At 42.9% G+C, this 19,425-nt stretch overlaps 1 protein-coding gene across 4 annotated transcripts in view; it reads left to right on the top strand.

Moving 5' to 3' along the window:
• Positions 1-332: 332 nt before the first annotated feature.
• APTX (aprataxin) overlaps positions 333-19,425 on the top strand; it is a 39,745-nt gene continuing 20,652 nt past the window's right edge. The window contains exons 1-9 of one of the 4 annotated variants that reach the window (XM_082842572.1): positions 333-367; positions 500-884; positions 7,483-7,619; positions 8,925-8,971; positions 9,209-9,511; positions 10,115-10,174; positions 11,003-11,229; positions 16,966-17,069; positions 18,484-18,715. In XM_082842572.1, coding sequence (XP_082698698.1) covers positions 817-884; positions 7,483-7,619; positions 8,925-8,971; positions 9,209-9,511; positions 10,115-10,174; positions 11,003-11,229; positions 16,966-17,069; positions 18,484-18,638 — 1,101 coding nt within the window. In that variant the 5' untranslated portion in view covers positions 333-367; positions 500-816 and the 3' untranslated portion in view covers positions 18,639-18,715. Of the gene's footprint in view, positions 368-429; positions 885-7,482; positions 7,620-8,924; positions 8,972-9,208; positions 9,512-10,114; positions 10,175-11,002; positions 11,230-16,965; positions 17,070-18,483; positions 18,716-19,425 lie in introns of those variants that run through there. The other 3 variants (XM_082842573.1, XM_082842571.1, XM_082842574.1) reach the window with 3 other exon arrangements.

Genomic DNA, 19,425 nt, shown 5'->3' with positions numbered 1-19,425 from the left:
TAAAAGTAGTGAGCTTTTCCTTATGAAGGGAATGTCAGAGGCTGGACGGCTGCCTAGAAACGGCCACCGAGAGGAGAGCAGCCTGAAGTCTCTCCCATTTCAGAAACTAAGAGGTGGTGACGGGGTAGCAGCTCTCGCATAGACAGATGCTGAGAAAGCTCGTCCTCTTTGGGATAAGTGCCAAGATCCAAACTTGGACCGCGGCCCAATACAGGTCCAAGTGGGGCGGGCACTTCCGGATCCGGGCATCGGGCGAGATCCTGTCAGCAGGTAATCACTGGTTGCTCTCCAGTCTGTCTCGCGACGTCATCCCACAGCGCCGGAAGTGGAGGAGTAACGTGAGCTTGTCAGCCTCCGCCGTTTCTAGGTAAGGCGGTTATCGGCCTACCTCTTCTGCCTGCCGGGTTGAGAGCCGTGGGAGTGGGCCTCAGGCCGGGTCCGCTATTGCCTGTTAGGTGATGTGCCCTGAATAACGCTCTCACGGCTTCTTTCCCGGCAGGCGTTGCAGCATCCTCCGGCTCCAGGGCTCTAGGGCTCTGGGCTGCCCATTTCCCGTCTGCCGTGTTTTGGCGGCGCTCACGTTGGCCTCCGTCCCACTTCGCGTTCGTTCACCTGTGCCCCTGACACCTGTACCTAGCTTGGAACACAAGCAGAGGAAAGATTAGAGAATGGGCACTGTCCAACCCAAGGAGGCGGCGCAGCCTGTCAGGAAGGACATTGTTTTCTCCAGAAACGCTCCATGAGAGGAACTTGAGGGCCCTTCACAGCGTCCTCAACAGGCCTTACAGGAAGACCAGAAGAAGCAAGACTTTTCTCATGCAGACCAGTGATAGCGGTTCAACAAAGCAAGGATATAATTTCTATGTGGAATTAATGTGGTCCAGGTTTGGAGCCTTTTGAGAATTTGATTTATATTGGGCGTCATTAGAACACTTGAGACAGGACTCTTCACGTGGGAAGACACAACAGATTTGTGCCCTTTCACCTTAGTTGTGCTCTCGGATGATCTTTTTACATTTCCTTAGCTCCTGCTTTCATCCTACCTTCACTATTAACAAGAATGATAGTAGTGTTGAATGCTTGTTTTTTGCCAGATACTGAGCTTTTTCTTCTTAATTTAGCCCTTGTGACAACGCTGTGGTGTAGAGCACTAATTAATATCGTTTTACAGCTGAAGAAATAAAAGACTTAGCTTAAATAACTGGCCACAAGTCGCACAGTCCGTAGGTGGTGGAGGCAAGATTTGAACTTGAGCAGTTGGATTTCAGAGGCTTGGATGTTATCCACTATTTTATATTGATTTTCCTCAACTGTTTATCAAGTTCCCAAACACCTTACTCTATTGTTGTCTACTATTTAAGGGAGAAAATTGAGGTCATCAGGTGGGCTCTCTCTCAAATTTCTGCCTCTGCCTTCCCTTCATACAGTCATCTAGCTTTACACCTATCTTTACCTTTCCTTCATTATCAGAGGATGAGCTGTCTCCTGATCAAAGCAATTTCCTTTATTTTTGCTTCTGACCTTTCTTTTATACTTTCACCTATGAGATCTTGTTTTCATTTGTCTTTTGTGCCCTTGTCTATGTCCCAGTTATGTATAAACAAGGTCAGGTTTCTCATATCCATGTGTGTGTCGTCACCCTGCCCCCCCACGCTCCCAAGCCAGAAAGAAAGAAAAAGTTCCTAGTGATCCATCTTCCTTTGGCTCTCATCCAGTAACTCTCTTCCCCTCTCATCCAAACTTTTAAAAGAGTATTCTAAATTCTGTCTCCAACTCCACCTGCTGTTCCTTTCTGCAGTCTAGCTTTCAGATCTGTTATTCCCCTGAAATTTTATCCTGTAGTCACTAGTGATTGATTATCAAACCAGATAGACATTCTTCAGTCATTACTGGATTCCTTTGCTGCTTTTGAAACTTGATGATACCTTTCACTCCCTACTCCTTTGCTTCTCAGGACAATACACTCAGCTGATTTATTCAACAAACATGTACTGTGATATAGAGATGAACAAGTCAAAGTGCCTCCTTCCTTTAAAGAGCTTACATTCTAGTTGTTTTTCCATGTGCCTCTCTCACCAGTCATTTCTCCTGTGGATAGTCTTCTTTCTCCTCTCCTAAAATGTTGGGTGTTTACAAGCCTTGTGACTTTGGCCCATTGTTCTTTTCATTCTGTACACACTGCCTAGGTGAGCACATCAACTAGCTTGGTTTTAACTCCCTCCTGCATGCTCCCAAATCGAAGTGTCCGCTTAGATCTCCTCTGAGTTTCGGGCTCACCTCTGACTACCCTGGACAGCTCTGCCTGCGAGTCCCACAGACTGTTCAAATTCTGTCTTCTCTGAACTTACTCTTAGCACATCCATCACTAAATCTTGTTGATTTTGCCCCCTAAATATTTCTCAAATCTGTGCTCTTTTTTCCATCTCTATTATTGTCTTACTTTGGATCTTCTTTGATCTGAAATATGATGGCCTTCTAACTGGTATCCCCCCCTCTAGTCCTGTATCCGATGTTATCTGTTCTCCACACTACCTACCCTCCTCCCCCAAATGATCTTTGAAAACACATCTGACTGAGTCAAAGTCCTGCTAATAATATTTAAGGGGATCTGTCTGTTCATTCATACAATCTTTTCTCTCATTCAGCAAATATTTATTGTTTACTAAATTGCAAAATCCATTAGAGCTTCTAACGTTTGAGCTTTGCAGCTGGTCACCCAGGGCTCTGCTTCATCTGGACCAGCCTGCATCTCCGTCCTCTTTTTTTGCCTCATACTTAGGTTGCAGCAGTCCTGAACTGCTTCTTCATGTGCACTGTGCTGTTTCTTTGTGCACTGCCCTTGCTGTTCCCTTTGACTGGAATCTTCTCTCTGATTCCTTTCTCTTCTTCCTGCTCCTCACCTAATTAGGCTGCCCACTTTCACCTAATTAACCCAGTTAATGTATAGGTCTCATTTTAGGCCCACCTCTTATTGGAAACCTTCCTTGACACTTCCTTTCTCCAAGTCAAGGTTGGATACTCCAGCTTTGTGCTCCCACAACACCCTTTGCATAGACCAAGCATTATACTTTCCACATTTGTTACAATTGTTTTTGAGTCTCTCTCCTCCACAAGACTCTGAGCCTTTTGAAGGCAGGTATGATGTATAATACCTGCATCATACAATACAAGTGAGATGTGTTACCTCCTTATTCCCAGCACCAGGGTGGCGTAAGGTACATGGTAGACATGCAGTAATTTTGATTGAATGATCAAATGACTGAAGACGAAAAGTATATGATGTAGTGATTACGAACCCATTCTCAGGAGTTCCCTGGTGGTCTAGTGACAAGGATTCTGGCCTTTCACTGCCATGTCCTGGGTTCAATCCCTGGTCGGGGAACTGAGATCCTGCAAGCCATGCAGTGTGGTCAAAAAAACCCCAAACAAGACAACAACAGCAACAAAATAACCCGTTCTCTGGAATAATTCAAATCCTATCTCTGGCACACATTGGCTGTGTGACTTGAACATGTTACTTTTCTTCTCTAAGACTTAAATTTTCCTTAGAATGAGAGTTGTGAAGATTAAATGAGATGATGTAAGTAAGACATTTAGCAAGTGCCTAGCACATGGTATGCACTTGATAAAAGTATGCTGAAGACCAGCAGATCCAGGAGTACAAGACCAGACCTAGCCTAGGCCAGTGACTTCCAGAGATCCTTCCTCCGAGTTTCCTGAATGGATGCAGTCTGTTTACAAGGAGATTATAATCTCATTTGGCCAGTGGGATTACATCCATATTTCATTTTCAGAAAAGGTAAATCCGACCACACACAATAACAAGATGTAGAGAAGAGAAGAGGAGATGTAGAGGAGAGAAGGCTCTGTGAAGGCCTCAGGGAGGAGGTGGGAGTTGGAGGTTGAGAAGAATTTTTTGTTTTTTTAGGAGGAAGGGAAGAGTATAATTCAGTACCAGGAGAGCATATTCATAATGACTTACTTGGGAGACCTGATGTAGTATGTTATACCTGAAGGATGTATGTGAGGGGAAGGAAGGAGAGAGAGGGATGGGTAAATGGGACTAGTTTTATGAAAAGAAGTGGGCGGTGAAATAAGTAACCTCTGTGGGGTTAAAGTATGACAGTCTCAACTTCAAGCCTGACGGATTTGGGATTGATCAGGGCTGTGCTGGACATTATGGTAGCCCTCAGCCACGTGTAGCTATCGTAACTTTAAGGTAAATTTTAAAAAAGCTAAGTAAGAAATTTAATTCCTCTGTTGCACCAGCTACATTTCAGTTGCTTGATTGTCACATGGTGGCTACGTTAGTGTTTAGAACACTTATATCATTGCAGAACATTCTTCTGGACAGCGTGTTCCAGGTTACCAGATTTCTGGCCTTGTGCGGCCCATCAGATTACTGGGGTCCCTTAAGAAATAATCAGAATTTCTTTCTGACCAGTCCCTACAACTCTGGAGTGAAAAGTGTGGGGCTGAAAAGTAGAGAATTAGGATTTACCCACATAAATGTGGAGATGGGGTTGCTCAGAGAGAGTAGCAAAGCACCCCACGTAAGAGGAGCTAGAGGAGGGGAGAGAGAAGGAAGGCAGGAAAACCTGGATAGGATTATTATCTGGTCATTCACTTACAAATATTTATTATATTCTTGCTGTATGCTAGGTATTAAGTGCTAGGGGTATAGTGGAAGGAAAAATGGCCTTGACTTCTGCTGTCATAGAGCTTGCAGTTTATGGAGTTTTACTGGATGAGTTATATTGAAGATTCAGGAACATCCATCCTTATGTGCTCCCCATATTCTAAAATGCTTCATTCCTAGAAGTTGGAATTGAAGGCTGAAATGGGCGAAGATATTACTTAAGGTTAGTTACATAAGCATCCTGTAGTCACTGCTTCAGTTTCTCAAGGTGTAGTAAATAGAAACAGTATAACTTCAGAACTTTAGAGGGAATGAAGCATGTGAATGTATGTTTGTGTGGGGCAGGAGGGGTAGGTCCTATTATCCTGCAAAAGTCAGCCATGCTCTCAGCTGTCCTCTGGATTCCCTCCTGTCCCTGCTATCCAACTGTTCTCTTTTCAGGCTTCTTTTATTATTACTGTGAGTAGTCAGTCACCAGATGACTTATTTCCCAATGCTTGATGAAGACATACTTCATTTCTCAGTCCATTACCTGCTCATTCATCAGTTTCCAGCAAGAGCAAACATGCCCCTCTGAACACATAGTGTTTAGAAGTGGGACTTGCCTGTAGCACCATCATCATTTGAGGCTCTGGGTTTAGGATTTTAGATTTACAGCTGACTCTTCATGCTCTTGCATCAGCTCCCTCACAAAGGAGTTGCCTTTTAGACCTAACTCTGGCCCACATTTAATTTATTAAATGACTCATCTCTGACTCTAGATTTCTCCACTCCAGCCTGCCTATACACAGCATCATTTCACCTCACTCTGCAGCTCAGACCCTGGCAGTTGTCTCCTATGGATTGTTAAATCTCCACTTTTTGGCCTAGTGTTCTTTCAACACCTTTGCCTTCTTTGGGTGACTCTCTGGGGCAGCTCCTCTGGGTTGGCCAACTAAGGTCTGCTTCTCACCCCTCACCCATGGCTTGTCATTGCTGAAATCTGTACCGTCACTTGTGCTTTTTGAAGTGGAATGTCCACTCCCACTCCTTTTCTTTCTTATCAGTCCCCTTGGCTCTTGGCTTTTTCTACTGGGCAGTTTCCAAAGCCTTTCCTGACTGATCCTATTTCTGTGACTGCACGTCTTCAGCACTCATTTGCTCACTCTGCTTTGCGTTATTCTGTCTTTGCAGATGGTAGTGAAACTCTGATTTTGAAAAATCTGGTTTCTTTTCTCTCCCCTTTGGATACAAAGCTTGTGCAGAGCGGCTGATTGAGTGTTGCCTTGCCTGCAAGGGGTGTTTCGCAAGGAGAGGGTATTTGAGGCTTGAGTATTAGTAGGCTTCTGGAGTCTAGGGAGGTGTCCCAAAGATCTAGTCTGTCCCTCCCACAGTTCCCTGTTCTGCCCCTAGCTGATCTCATCCTCTCTTTTTACCCTAACTTCTGTGACATGTTGATGCCTCTCATATATATACATTCAGTTAAGGACAGATACTTCCTTTTTGTGTCAGAGCTGGTCATAATTCTTACAACTTTAACAACCTTGTGGCATTTACCTTTATAAGCCCCTGATTCTTTCTCTCCCCTGAAACACTTTGTTTTACTCGAAACTGTGTCTCCTGAATTGCAATTCCCAAGACTCCAAATAACGCACTTTATAGTCTCAAAAAATACACACACACACACACACACACACACACACACACACACACACACACACACACACACACACACACACACACATATACTTTCAGTCCCTTCCCCTCCTTGAGCTTCATACCCGTATATCCTAGTGTGACTCTAGGATCTTCTGCAGGCAACTTAATCTAATTGCGTTTCAATCTGAAATCATCTCTTCTTCGCTTATCATTTATCCCTAAATTATGTCTCCAGTGTATTCCTCGTTTTGGGTAATGAGTATTTCCAAATTAGAAACCTTCACTCCCTTGTTATTCCCCAAATGCAGTCAGCAATAAGTCTACCTTCACAATTTCTCCTGGCTCTTTTTCCTCTCCATCCTCTTTCTTCAGGCCTCGTCCCTCTCCCGAATTTCTTCTCTTTCTCTTCTACTGATATCCTACATGACCATAAAAGTTGTTTTACAAAAGAATATCAGACCCTCCAGTAGTGTTGTGCAGGTTGTGTATTGCACAAAGGTGCTGCATTCACACTTTAGAAATTGTAGGTTTGTATATTTATTATGACTATCTTCTGGCAGATGGCAGTAAAATGTGTTGTTCTAACATCAGTATGTTTTGACAGTTAAGGAATGGAAACCTTGATGCCTATGGAGAACATCCTCTGTTCTTATGTCCTTAGCTCTCTGCCAGGCAAGCTTCTCACCCTTTAAAACTGAGCGTGAATATCCCTTCCTCGTGAAGCCTTTTTTGATGCTCCCTACAAGAGTTAGTCTTTCCTTTCCCTGGGCTAAGGCCATATTTGGCTACTCCCTTCTTATAGTAGATATTACATTATGTTGTAATAATTGATATATGAGTCTGCCCCATTGTACTCCAGGCCCCTGAAGGCTAGGGACAATGTTTCATCATTCTTTGATCCTCAGCAGGTAGCTTAATGTCCAGCACATAGAGTATATCAATAAACATAACATATATTTGATTACATAGCATGACTGAGGAACAGAAGTAAATACTTTACCCATATTGTTTTATTTAATCCTCACAACACCTTCATGAGTCCTGTCATTATCACATTTTACAGGTGAGGAAATTGAGACTAGGGAGGTGAAGTCACTTGCCTCAAGATGAACAGCTGGTAAATGGCATGTGTGGTGGTGCTGGGGTGTGGTCCTGGAGGACCTGTGCTAGTTTTTCCAGCGATTCTCTTGTGTTTTGTCTCTCAGACTAATGATGCGGGTGTGCTGGTTGGTGAGACAGGACAATCGGCACCAGCGAATCAAACTTCCACATTTGGAAGCAGTCATGGTTGGGCGCAGCCCCGAGACCAAGATCACTGACAAGAAATGTTCTCGACAGCAAGGTAACTGGTCATAGGATTGTGGAGATTACCATGTTTGGTTCCCTCAGATGGTGATATAATCAAAGATGTACATTTCCTGGATGGTACTGATGGAAAACCTTTTGTGTGCCCTAAACAAAACTCAGGAACTGAGCTCTTTTAGCCAGTGCTAGGGCCCCATGCACTCCTGACTCCACCCTCTGAAAGTGGTTAATATTCAGTGTTGGGAGCAGGCAGGTTCTATCCTGTACTATGGCTTGGTGGAACTGAGTTCTGCACTCTGCTTTGCCCAGGGAGATTCCTCTTTGGGCAGTGAGACAATTGAATTCTGGGATTTCCAGTTTGGAACCATGTCTGAGAAGTGATGGGATGGTTTCGTCCTTTACATTTTGCCACACACAGAGGGTGGTATCTTTAAAAGACTATGACATCTAGCTCTTGAAATGCCTTTCGTGGGATTTAATGAAATGAAAGTCCTTAGGGAAAATCTTTACCATGTACCTCAATTTTTACCTGTAAACTCCAGACATGCTCACTGCTACCAGGCCTCCCCCTGCAGTGTGTTTGCCATGGTTCCAAAGGCTTGGAGTCTGCAGCACTGATTATGGTTTTTCCCACATGAGTTAATCTAAATGGGAAAAAGACAAATGCCATGCTTGAGCTGGCTAAGCCAAACATACAGAAGCAGACACTGCTTCTTGCTCTCTGTCTGCCTTGTCACAGCAGCAGCTGTAGGGATGTGTATGTCAGCCTGTCCAGAGGCTTTTTGTTCACGTATCTGAACACAAGTATTTAGTGTTACTTCTTCCCACACATGCTCAGACTGTTCTGTCCCTGCAATCCTTTTTCTAGAATATTCTTTCTACTCCTCCTACCCAAGGCCAGCTGAACTTCAGTTTTCCAGGAACGTATCTTTTAACTTTTTCTCTGTTGAAGGCATCTGATGGTTTCATACAATAGTGGAAGTCTTGATTTAATCCTGAGATATAAGAGCTTGTGAGAGAAATGGGTCCCCTTTCCTGACTGCAGAGTCTGTGATCCTGAGTGGGCCAAGGGCTCTGGAATAGGGAGACTTGTAGGGATTCAGTGAAGCTGCCTTATAAAGATATTAGCAGTAGCTAAGGGAGTATGTACACTGTTGGGCATTTTATGGAAGGACCTGGAGCCCTAGCCACCTGAATAATGGATGATTTTGCTCTTAGGCCTTTGAGGAAACCCTTGTCACATTGCCTCCTGGAGTGAGGCTTCATTGTCTCGTAGGGAGAACAGGAGCAAGTGCCTGGTTCTTCATGGCATTTGGGTTTAACTTTTTTCAATCTCTTTCAGTGCAGTTAAAAGCGGAGTGTAACAAAGGATATGTCAAGGTAAAGCAGGTATGTCTATTTGTAACTTGGATTTCCATGTTATACTTGATGATTTTCTTACACTGTTGACTTTAGAATGTCTGTGCCAGCCAATAAAGGGTTCTCTGTCACGTGTGGAAGTGGCAGAGTAACGGAAGTGAATATTAAGCACAGTGCCTGGCACATAGTAAGTGGTGAACATAGGAGTAGCTATATTGCTAATGGTGTTATTGCTATTATTATAATTATTTTCTGATTATTCCATAGGTAGGGGTCAATCCCACCAGCATTGACTCACTCATAATTGGGAAAGACCAAGAGGTGAAGCTGCAGCCTGGCCAGGTCCTCCACCTGGTGAATGAACTTTATCCATATATCATAGAGTTTGAGGAAGAGACAAAGAACCCTGGCCTGGAAACACACAGGAAGAGAAAGAGGTCAGGCAACAGTGATTCTGTAGAAAGGGATGCTGCCCAGGAAGCTGAGCCCAGTACAAGACTAGAACCTGGGAACAACTCTAGCCAGTGCTCTGTGCCCCCAAAGAAGGAGAAAGATGCATCCACCAAAAAGGTGAGGGTAGTGTGCTTGATAGATGATGTGGAGATTAAACGAGGTGTAATGACTACTTAATTGTTTTGTACGCAGTAAAGCCCAGACATGCCTAAGGGGTTATTAACCATGATGAAAGAGTCACTTGTTTGTGTCACCAGTCAGTTGGGTGAATATCCCTTTATGTACTTTTCTCTTGAATTTCTGAGGTAAGCCCCTTGAAGGTAGGGTGATAATGGCAGTGTGCTTAACACTGAGCTGCTAAAATGAGTCAGTGTATATCTATAGAAGGTTAAGATTGGAACATTCTTCATAGATCATGTGATTCACATCCTGATGTCAAAGTGGAAACTTAGGCTGTAGATGGAGTGGGAGAGGGCAAAGAAGATGCAGTTCACACTCTGGTGTTTCCAGCCTCTGTCTAGACATGCAGCTCTGAATATGGGAAGAAGATGGGGATGGCTTATGGTTCATAAAGGAAAAGGATGAGGTAAAGAGATATAGTTTAATTCTTAAAGACTGACCTTATTTCCAAGTTTGGTTGGACTTTGCTGATGTCCAGTATTAACTACTGACAAATTTAACTATCGCATTTGTGATTTACATTGCCCCTTTTTGCTCTAGGAATCATTGGGCCACTGGAGTCAAGGCTTGAAGATTTCAATGGAGGACCCCAAAATGCAGGTCAGAATAAAATTTTGGCATTGAAATACATTTCACGTTTTAAATGATCACTTCACAGAGTTCATAACTACAAATGAAATCCAAGGAAATTAGTCCTTCTGAGTGAGATTCGTTTTACTGGGCTATTTTGTGAGATCAAGTGGCTTTTCTCATTGTCAGTAAGTTAGCAACTGGAGTTCTTTGGACAGAAGCCAAGTTTTTCAAATGAATATCCCTTCTGCCTTGTTCCTCCTTCTTCCTTCTTCTTCTGGGTACTATTATTATAAGGGAAGTTGTGTTAACCTTAGTGTGGTCTCTTTCAACAGAGTGTCAGATAATGTATAGTGACTGTAGTTACTGGGCTGCCCTGGGATTAATAGTCAGGCATCATCCTGGGAGGAGTCTGAGTTCTTAAATTACATCCTGGGGTGACAAGGGGCAATCTGATAGGGCTTCTTGGAACACACTTGCATGTATCATGTGGTCTGCTGTGTTAGAGTGAGAATAGTGCATTTGAGTTCATGCCTGCAGGGGTTTTACATCAGATCCTCAGGAACTATGTGCCTCTTCTGTGTGTTCTGTGTAGTGTGGTGACTGAAAACGCAGACTGGAGTCGACTAGATCTGTGTTGGAATTCTAGACTTCCCACTTAGTACTGATAACTATGTGACCTGGCACAAGACACTCAACTTATCTGAGTCTCTGTGCTTTCATTGGTCAAAATTGGGATACTAAGACCTTCTGCACAAGATTGTGGTGGGAATGAAGTGAGTTAATGAATGTGACTGTATCTGCACACACAAGATGCGCTGTAGATGTCCGTTTCCTTCTCTTGTGCCCCTCTGCTAGGTTTACAAAGATGAGCAGGTGGTGGTGATTAAGGATAAATACCCCAAGGCTCGTCACCACTGGCTGGTCTTACCATGGGCCTCCATTTCCAGTCTGAAGGCTGTGACCGGAGAACACCTTGAGCTCCTCAGACACATGCACACTGTGGGGGAAAAAGTGATTGCAGACTTTGCTGGGTCTAGCAAACTCCGCTTCCGATTGGGCTACCATGCCATTCCCAGCATGAGGTAAGCCTTGTGGGGAGTGCTGGTGTGTCCTGGTTCTATCTAGGTGGGCAGATGGATTCAGCCTGGGTCTGCTGACTGTGCTCATAGCCCTGAGGTCCAGGGGAGTAGGGTGGGGTGTTTCCAAGGCAGGTGGGCTGAAACTTCAACCCTCCTGCCTGACTTGCTCATAAGCCTTGAGTTCCTACTTCTGCTTATAATTCGATAACTTACAGTTCTTTGTTCTTCTCAAAGTGTAAACTCTGATAGCCTAACTTATGAACTAGATGAAGCAGCTTCATTGCCTTCGGGTGAAGAACTGTGGTCAGTGGCTTTTATCAGATTTTTCAGAAGCATCTGTAACCCCTAAATGATTAGGGACCATTGCTTTGAAGGAGGCAAGCATCACTGAATTCTTTCATGACAGCCTAGTAGATCTAAGATTTAAAATAAAATGAGAAAAAAGTGTAGAGCCTGTTTTCCTTTGGCTCATACCCAGAAGGATTCAGAAATTAATGATTGATTCTTTTCAAGGAATGAAAGCAAGGCAGATCTCCAATTCTTTTGAGCTAAGCAGCAAGATAAGCAGAGTGATTGGGTTTCTGAGTCTATCTTAGGCTGTTTTTTTTTTTTTTTTGGTGGTAAAATATACGTAACATAAAATTTACTATTTTAACTATTTTTAAGTGTACAGTTCAGTGGCATTAAGTACATTCACATTGTTGTGCGACCATCACCACCATCTATTTCTAGAACTTTTTTCATCTTCCTGAATTACCTCTCATTCCTTCCTCCCCCTAGCCCTTGGCAACCATGATTCTACTTTCTGTTTCTATGAATTTGACTTCCCTAGGTACCTCGTATAAGTGGAATTATACAGTATCTGTTGTTTTGTGGCTGGATTATTTCACTTAGGATAATGTCTTCAAGGTTCATCCATATTGTAGCATGTGTCAGAATTTCTTTTGGTTATTTTATTTAACCACCTAACAGTCTTCACATTTTATTAGGTGGGTAATTATGACTTAGATTACTGGTTATTTTAACAAGTGAAATTTTTGTGCCACATTTTTTCCCCATCAATACTCTTTATTTTAAATTGAGGCATAACTTACATACAATAAAATGCACAATAAGATCTATAGTTTGATCAGTCTTGATGTATATGCCATGTAACTATCACTGTGATCAAGATACAGAACGTTTCTATCATCTCCCAGGAAGTTCCCTTGTGCTCCTTTCTTGCAGTCCTCCCCTCAATCCCCACGTGTTGTTCTCCTTTCTTTCAGCATAGATTAGTTTTGTCTGTTCTAGAACTTCATATAAGTGGAATCATACAATGTATCCTCTTTTTCTGTCTTTTTTTGGTCAGCATAATGGATTTTGAGATTCATGCATGTTGTTGTGTATATCATGGATATACTTCATTTTTTCGCTCTTGTATAAATACCCAGAAGTGGAATTGCTAGGTCACAGGGTGGAAGTTATGTTGTATCTCATTAAAAAAATATTTTTTAATTGTTAAAACCTTATTCAAAAATTTAGGGCAAAAAGTCACCCATAATCCTATTTCCCTAATACTGCAGAGCTCATGACTAACAGCCCTTGATCACAAAGCCCTTTTCACGTAGTAATCATGGTGTCCATACCCTTTTTTTAAAAAAATTTTTAATTGGGGTGCTTCCCTGGTGGTGCAGTGGTTGAGAGTCCGTCTGCCAATGCAGGGGACACGGGTTTGTGCCCCGGTCCGGGAGGATCCCACATGCTGCGGAGCGGCTGGGCCCGTGATCCATGGCCGCTGAGCCTGTGTGTCCAGAGCCTGTGCTCCGCAACGGGAGAGGCCACAACAGTGAGAGGCCCACGTACCACAAAAAAAAAAAAAAAAAAGAAAAAAAATTTTAATTGGGGTATAGTTGCTTTACAATGCTGTGTCAGTTTCCGCTGTACAACGAAGTGAATCGATTATATGTATACATATATCCTCTCCCTCTTGGACCTCCCTTCCCCCGCCCCCATCCCACCCATTGAGGTCACCACAGAGCACCAAGCTAAGCTCCCTGTGCTATACAGCAGGTTCCCACTAGTTATCTATTTTACACATGGTAGTGTATATATGTCAATCCTAATCTCCCAATTCATCCCAGCCCCTGCTTCCCACCCTGTGTCCACACGTCTGTTTTCAGCATCTGCTATTGTGCTAAGGAGAATGCTAAAGGCAAGAGCTGTGACTGGTGTGGGTGGGAAGCAAAATGACCAGTAAGTAAAGTTTCCAGTTACATATCCTTTTATGATCACTCTTTTTTTTGCGGTATGCGGGCCTCTCACCGCTGTGGCCTCTCCCATTGCGGAGCACAGGCACCGGATGCGCAGGCCCAGCGGCCATGGCTCACGGGCCCAGCTGCTGTGCGGCGCGTGGGATCCTCCTGGACTGGGGCACAAACCCATGTCCCCTGCATCGGCAGGCGGACTCTCAACCACTGTGCCACCAGGGAAGCCCTATGATCACTCTTTATGATATCATTTTGAATAAATTAAAGATAGGAAGGAAAAGGTAATAAATTAAATATTTTTTTCTATTGTAAAAGTAATATATTTTCAATTTAGAAAATATAAAACTGGAAGTATGAAGTAGAACAAAGATCTTCCATAATATCACCACTAATTAAACTCTAGACCTTATTCGAATTTCAGCCATTTTTCTTTCCGTTTTTTTTCTGCTCCAGGATCCCACATTGCATTTATTTGTTGTCTCTCCTTAGTCTCCCTGATCTGTGACAGTTCCTCCTCCTTTTCTGGTTCTCATGACCTTGACACTTTTGATGAGTACTGGCTAGTTGTTTTACGGGATGTCTGTCAATTTGAGTTTGTCTGATGTTTTTTCATGACTAGATTAAGGTTATCAATATACCACAGAAATGATGTGTGTCCTTCTCAGTGCATCATATCAAGGAGTGCATGATGTCGAGATGGTTTGTTGCTCATGATATTCACCTTGATCACTTTGTTGAGGTGGTGTCTGCCAGGTTTCTCTACTCAAAGTTACTGTTTTTCCCTTGTAATTGATGAATATCTTGGGGGGAGATGTTTAAGACTATGCTACTATATATTTTCTCCTCAAACTTTTGCCCAGTGATTTTAGCATCTATTGGTGGATCTTGCCTGCAACAGTTATTATTATGGTGTTTACCTAATGGTAATTTTATGTTTCCCTCATTCCTTCTAATTTATTAATTGGAATTATTCTGTGTGGAAGAACTGTCCCTTCTCCTCCATTATGTATTTATTCAATACACGTATGGACTCATGGATATTTATTTTAGTCTATAGGATTTAATTTAATCTATCTCTGTTTATTGCTCAAATTGTTCCAGCTTTGGTCATTGGAAATTCCTTTAGATTGGCTCCTGTATCACTTTGACATGCCCCAAACATTTTTTGAGCTCTTCCTTATTTTCTGGCTCCTTATTTTTTGGAACAAGATGTTCCAGGCTTATCTTATATTTTTCCTGTTCTAGCCCTGGAATGAACCACTTTTCCAAAGAGCCCTAGTTCTTTTTAATGGATAATGACATTTATAAGCCAAGACTAGGGCACGAGGTTTCTGTAGAGAGAAGTGGTTGGTTCCAGAGTGTCTTTGCTTCTAGGTCCTCTTAGCAGATGAAGCCAGGAAATACATGCATGAATCCTTACGCACACAGATACATGCACCTCTTTGTTTATTTCTCTGTTTACCTACCTGTACATGTATATGGAAAGCCATGAGCTCATGCTGATACTTCTGATTCCAGTCCAACTCCACAGGTTCATCCTTGTCTTCCTGTTTCCTTTTTTGTGACTTCTTTCTCCAACAGTGAGTAATTTGGCTCTCTTTAGATACAATTAGTTCACTTATTTGTTCAGTCCTAGTATACACATAAAATAGTTGCAGGATTGCTAATCCGCACCCAGGTGAGAAAGACATTTTACTCACTAGAGTACAGGCTTTGTATAACGTTCTTTTTATCTTTACAGAATCCAGTCAAAATACTGTTTTCCAAACTTAACTAGGTAGTTATTTTCTTCCTGACCCCCTTCAGTGTGGTTCCCTTTTTATTTGTAATACAGTTAGGTTTATTTGTTACTGCTTATATTCCATTTTAAATTCCCACACGGCACTGGTTGGTTTTGATGATTTGTTGGGAGAATGTGAAATATTACTGATTCTAAGAGTCAAAGCTATACAAAAAGTCATCCTACTTGGTTTAACAAGTCCAAAAGCAAACTCTTGGTTTTCTTCCTCAAACCTGCTTTTCCTGAAGCTTCTTCATCTTAGCAAGTGGCACCTCCCCAAACCTACATCCAATCCATTAGTTGGTCCCGTTGGTTCTATTCCAGAATATATTCAAAATTGGATTGCTTCTTGTCATCTCGACTGCTATAGCTCCTGTCTAAAACATGATTATTTCTGGCCTGGACTGCTGCAGCAGCCTCCTAACTGGTCTCTCTGTATCCATCCTTACCCTTTCTACAGCCTTTCTCCACACAGTAGCCAGAGTGATCTTATCAAGTGTCAATCAGATAACAGGACTCCCCTGCTTAAAATCCTTCAGTGGTTCCCAGTGTAATCAGAATAAAATGCAAACCCTCTGCCAACCTATAAGACCCTTTATGATCTGGCTTCTACCTAGTCCCTGCTCCTTGTTTCCAGCCATTCCAGCCATATTTCCTTTCTGCTCCTTGGTTGCACCAAGCCCTTTTTCAGGGCCTTCACACTTGGTCTCCCCACTCCCTGAAACACTCTTTCAGATCTTTGCTTTCATGACTGCTTTCTCAGCTCAAATCACTGCCTGGGAGAGGCCTTCCCTGGACACCCTAGCTACTTAAATAGGCAGCCTCTACCCTCAGGCACTCTCTATCCCATTTCCCTGTTTTATTTTTTTCTTAGCAATGTTAACATTTTGAATTTTCCTTGTTTATCTGTTTACTTATTTATTATTTCTCTCCCCTCATTAGAATATAATTTCTGTAAGGGCATAGGCCTTTCACATTTTCTTCACTGCTAAATTCCCAGTGCTAGTACAGTGCTTGGCCCGAGTAGGTACTTAATGAGCCGTAAATAGTCTTTTTTTTTTTAAATTAGGATATAGTTGCTTCACAATGTTGTGCTAGTGTCTGCTGTACAGTGAAGTGAATCAGCCATATGTATATACATATCCCCTCCCTTCTGGTTTTCCCTCCCCTCTAGGTTACCTCAGAGCATCGAGTAGAGTTCCCTGCGCTATACAGCAGGCTCTCATTGGTTATCTATTCCATACATAGCAGTGTATACATGTCAATCCCAATCTCCGAATTCATCCCATCCCCTTTCCCCTCTCAGTGTCCATGCATTTGTTCTCTACGTCTGTGTCTCTATTTCTGCTTTGCAAATAAGATCATCTATACCATTTTTTTAGATTTCTTATATATGCATTAATATATATTGGATTTTCTCCTTCTGACTTACTTCACTCCGTATGACAGTCTCCAGGTCCATCCATGTCTCTACAAATGACCCCATTTCGTTCCTTTTAATGGCTGAGTAATATTCCATTGTGTATATGTACCACATCTTCTTTATCCATTCATCTGTCAATGGACATTTAGGTTGCTTTAAATAGTCTTAAGTGAATGAATGAATGAGTGGAGTTAAATGGAAACACTATCAATATTTTACATACCCATACTTTTTGTCATTTTGATTAAGCTAGGTTTAATGGTCAATCTTTGTTTCCTCTCAACTAGCCATGTACACCTTCATGTGATCAGCCAGGATTTTGATTCTCCTTGCCTTAAAAACAAAAAACACTGGAATTCTTTCAATACCGAATACTTCCTCGAATCACAAGGTAAACAGTGTTCTTTGGTTTTTACATTTGTTTCATTTTCTCAGTTGTTCTTTTTTTTAAAAAATTAATTAATTAATTTACTTTTGGCTGTGTTGGGTCTTTGTTGCTGTGCACGGGCTTTCTCTAGTTGGGGTGAGAGGGGACTACTCTTCGTTGCAGTGTGCAGGCTTCTCATTGTGGTGGCTTCTCTTGTTGCAGAGCACAGGCTCTAGGCGCATGGGCTTCAGTAGTTGTGGCACGTGGGCTCAGTAGTTGTGGCTTGCAGGCTCTAGAGTGCAGGCTCGGTAGTTGTGGTGCACGGGCTTAGTTGCTTGGCAGCATGTGGGATCTTCCCCGATCAGGGATCGAACCCCTGCATTGGCAGGCGGATTCTTAACCACTGCCCCACCAGGGCCCTTCTCAGTTGTTCTTATACTTGATTCATTTGTTTCCCAAAATAACCTGGCTTCAAAAACCCATGTACAACTTTGTGTTGCCTGTACAGAGAGCCCCACTGAAAGAAACTGGGTTATTTGGATTGTAGTAGGATTACCACTTTGCTGTGAGCAGCCTTCTTGGGGGACTTAGAATGCTGTTATGTCAGGGTCTAAAAATGATTGTTTATTTTAACAATGGGGGACTTCAGAGGTTGTCCTGAGAATTATTGGAGTTCATGGATCTGAAAGCTCTAAACAGTTATTTCTTCCTTCTGCCAGCAGCTAGGGGGCTGCCTTCCGTCAAGAGTGGTTACTTAACAGGGGGAAGGCTGTGTATACAGAAGGAAGCATTTCCCAGTGTGTATACTGTGGAACTTCATCATGCTGGGGTGTTAATGATGACAGCTCCCATTGACCAAGGGCTAACTAGGGGTAAAGCCCTGTGATAATTAGCCTTTGACATAGTAACATGGATTGCTTAGAGTGTATCCTGAAGGAATGTAACCATCTCAGAAATAAGTTGCTCAGATTTAGAACCTGACTGAGCCCATTTTCCCAATAGTGAATGTAACCTCAAGTTTACTAGCTTTAAGGATACCTGGCATATTTAGGAGACAGATTTTCTTCCTTCCTTCCTTCCTTCCTTCCTTCCTCTCTCCCTCCCTCCCTCCCTCTCCCCTCCTCCCTCCTCTTTCTTTCTTTTTTCCTTCCTTCCTTCCTTCCTTCCTTCCTTCCTTCCTCTCTCCCTCCCTCCCGCCCTCCCTCTCCCCTCCTCCCTCCTCTTTCTTTCTTTCTTCCTTCCTTCCTTCCTTCCTCCCTCCCTCCCTCCCCCCCTCCTCTTTCTTTTTTCCTTCCTTCCTTCCTTCCTTCCTTCCTTCCTTCCTTCCTTCCTTCCTTCCTCCCTTCCTCCCTCCCTCCCTCCCTCCCTCCCTCCCTCCCTCCCTTCCTTCCTCTTTTTTTTTGTATCTGGGCTCTAAACTCTATTTCCTTGCTTGCAGCTGTGATTGAGATGGTACAAGAGGCTGGCAGAGTGACTGTCCAAGATGGGATGTGTGAGCTCTTGAAGCTGCCCCTCCGTTGTCATGAGTGCCAGCAGCTGCTGCCTTCCATTCCTCAGCTGAAAGCGCATCTCAGGAAGCACTGGCCAAAGTGATTCTGTGGAGCCTGAACTTCTGCAGCAGGTGTGGCTGATTGTTTAGACCAAATTCCTGACACCTGTTTTGGATTGTGTGTGAACTTTTATTTCTTGAATTAAAACATGCAATTTTTTTTTTTCCAAAGCTTGTTCTATTCCTGAGTGGCCACAATGTGGGGTGACTTGAATAGTTCAGGAATTAGGAATTAGGGTTTGTCATGGATGTGTTCTCTGGTGAGGGTGGCTGAGATAGACCTGGCCCACCATCTCCAGGAGCCACATCAGGTCTGACTAATGGGAGCAAAGCCATTTTCAAACTGATCAAACACAGGATATAGAGGCAGAGGGCTGCTTATATATTTCTGTTTCTTACATTTATCCTTCCTCCTCAGAGGCAGGTGGTACCCTTTCATCAGAGCAGCCAGAATGGTCTCTTATTTATCCCGAAGGCACTGATTGGTCTTGTTCTCTGATCTTAATCTGGTCTGTAATATTCTCTGTCTTTCCCTCCTTCATAGGGAGACTTAGTTTCTTCTGTCCCCTTCATTGCTTTCTATCCCAAACCACCCAAATGCTCCTTTTCCCAGGAAGTCTGTCTCATCAGTTCTCCTTCACTCTGAGCAAACAGGCTAGGTGAGGGGGTAGAAGGATGGAGTATTCTTCTAATATCAGGAATTCCTGGATGGTATGGAAATACTCAGCCACATGTTCATCACAGTTCAACTGTCAAGTCTTCTTGGTGTCTTGCTTAGATCTGTTGTCTGAAAATAAAGTTCATTTGTTTGGGGTCTCTCTTAGGTAATTG

This window comes from Leucopleurus acutus (assembly GCF_964270905.1).
Source record: "Leucopleurus acutus genome assembly, chromosome: 7".
In the NCBI taxonomy this organism is placed as follows: domain Eukaryota; kingdom Metazoa; phylum Chordata; class Mammalia; order Artiodactyla; family Delphinidae; genus Leucopleurus; species Leucopleurus acutus.
The sequence above is the reverse complement of the archived record's forward strand: the minus strand, read 5'-3'. Positions and strand labels throughout refer to the sequence as shown.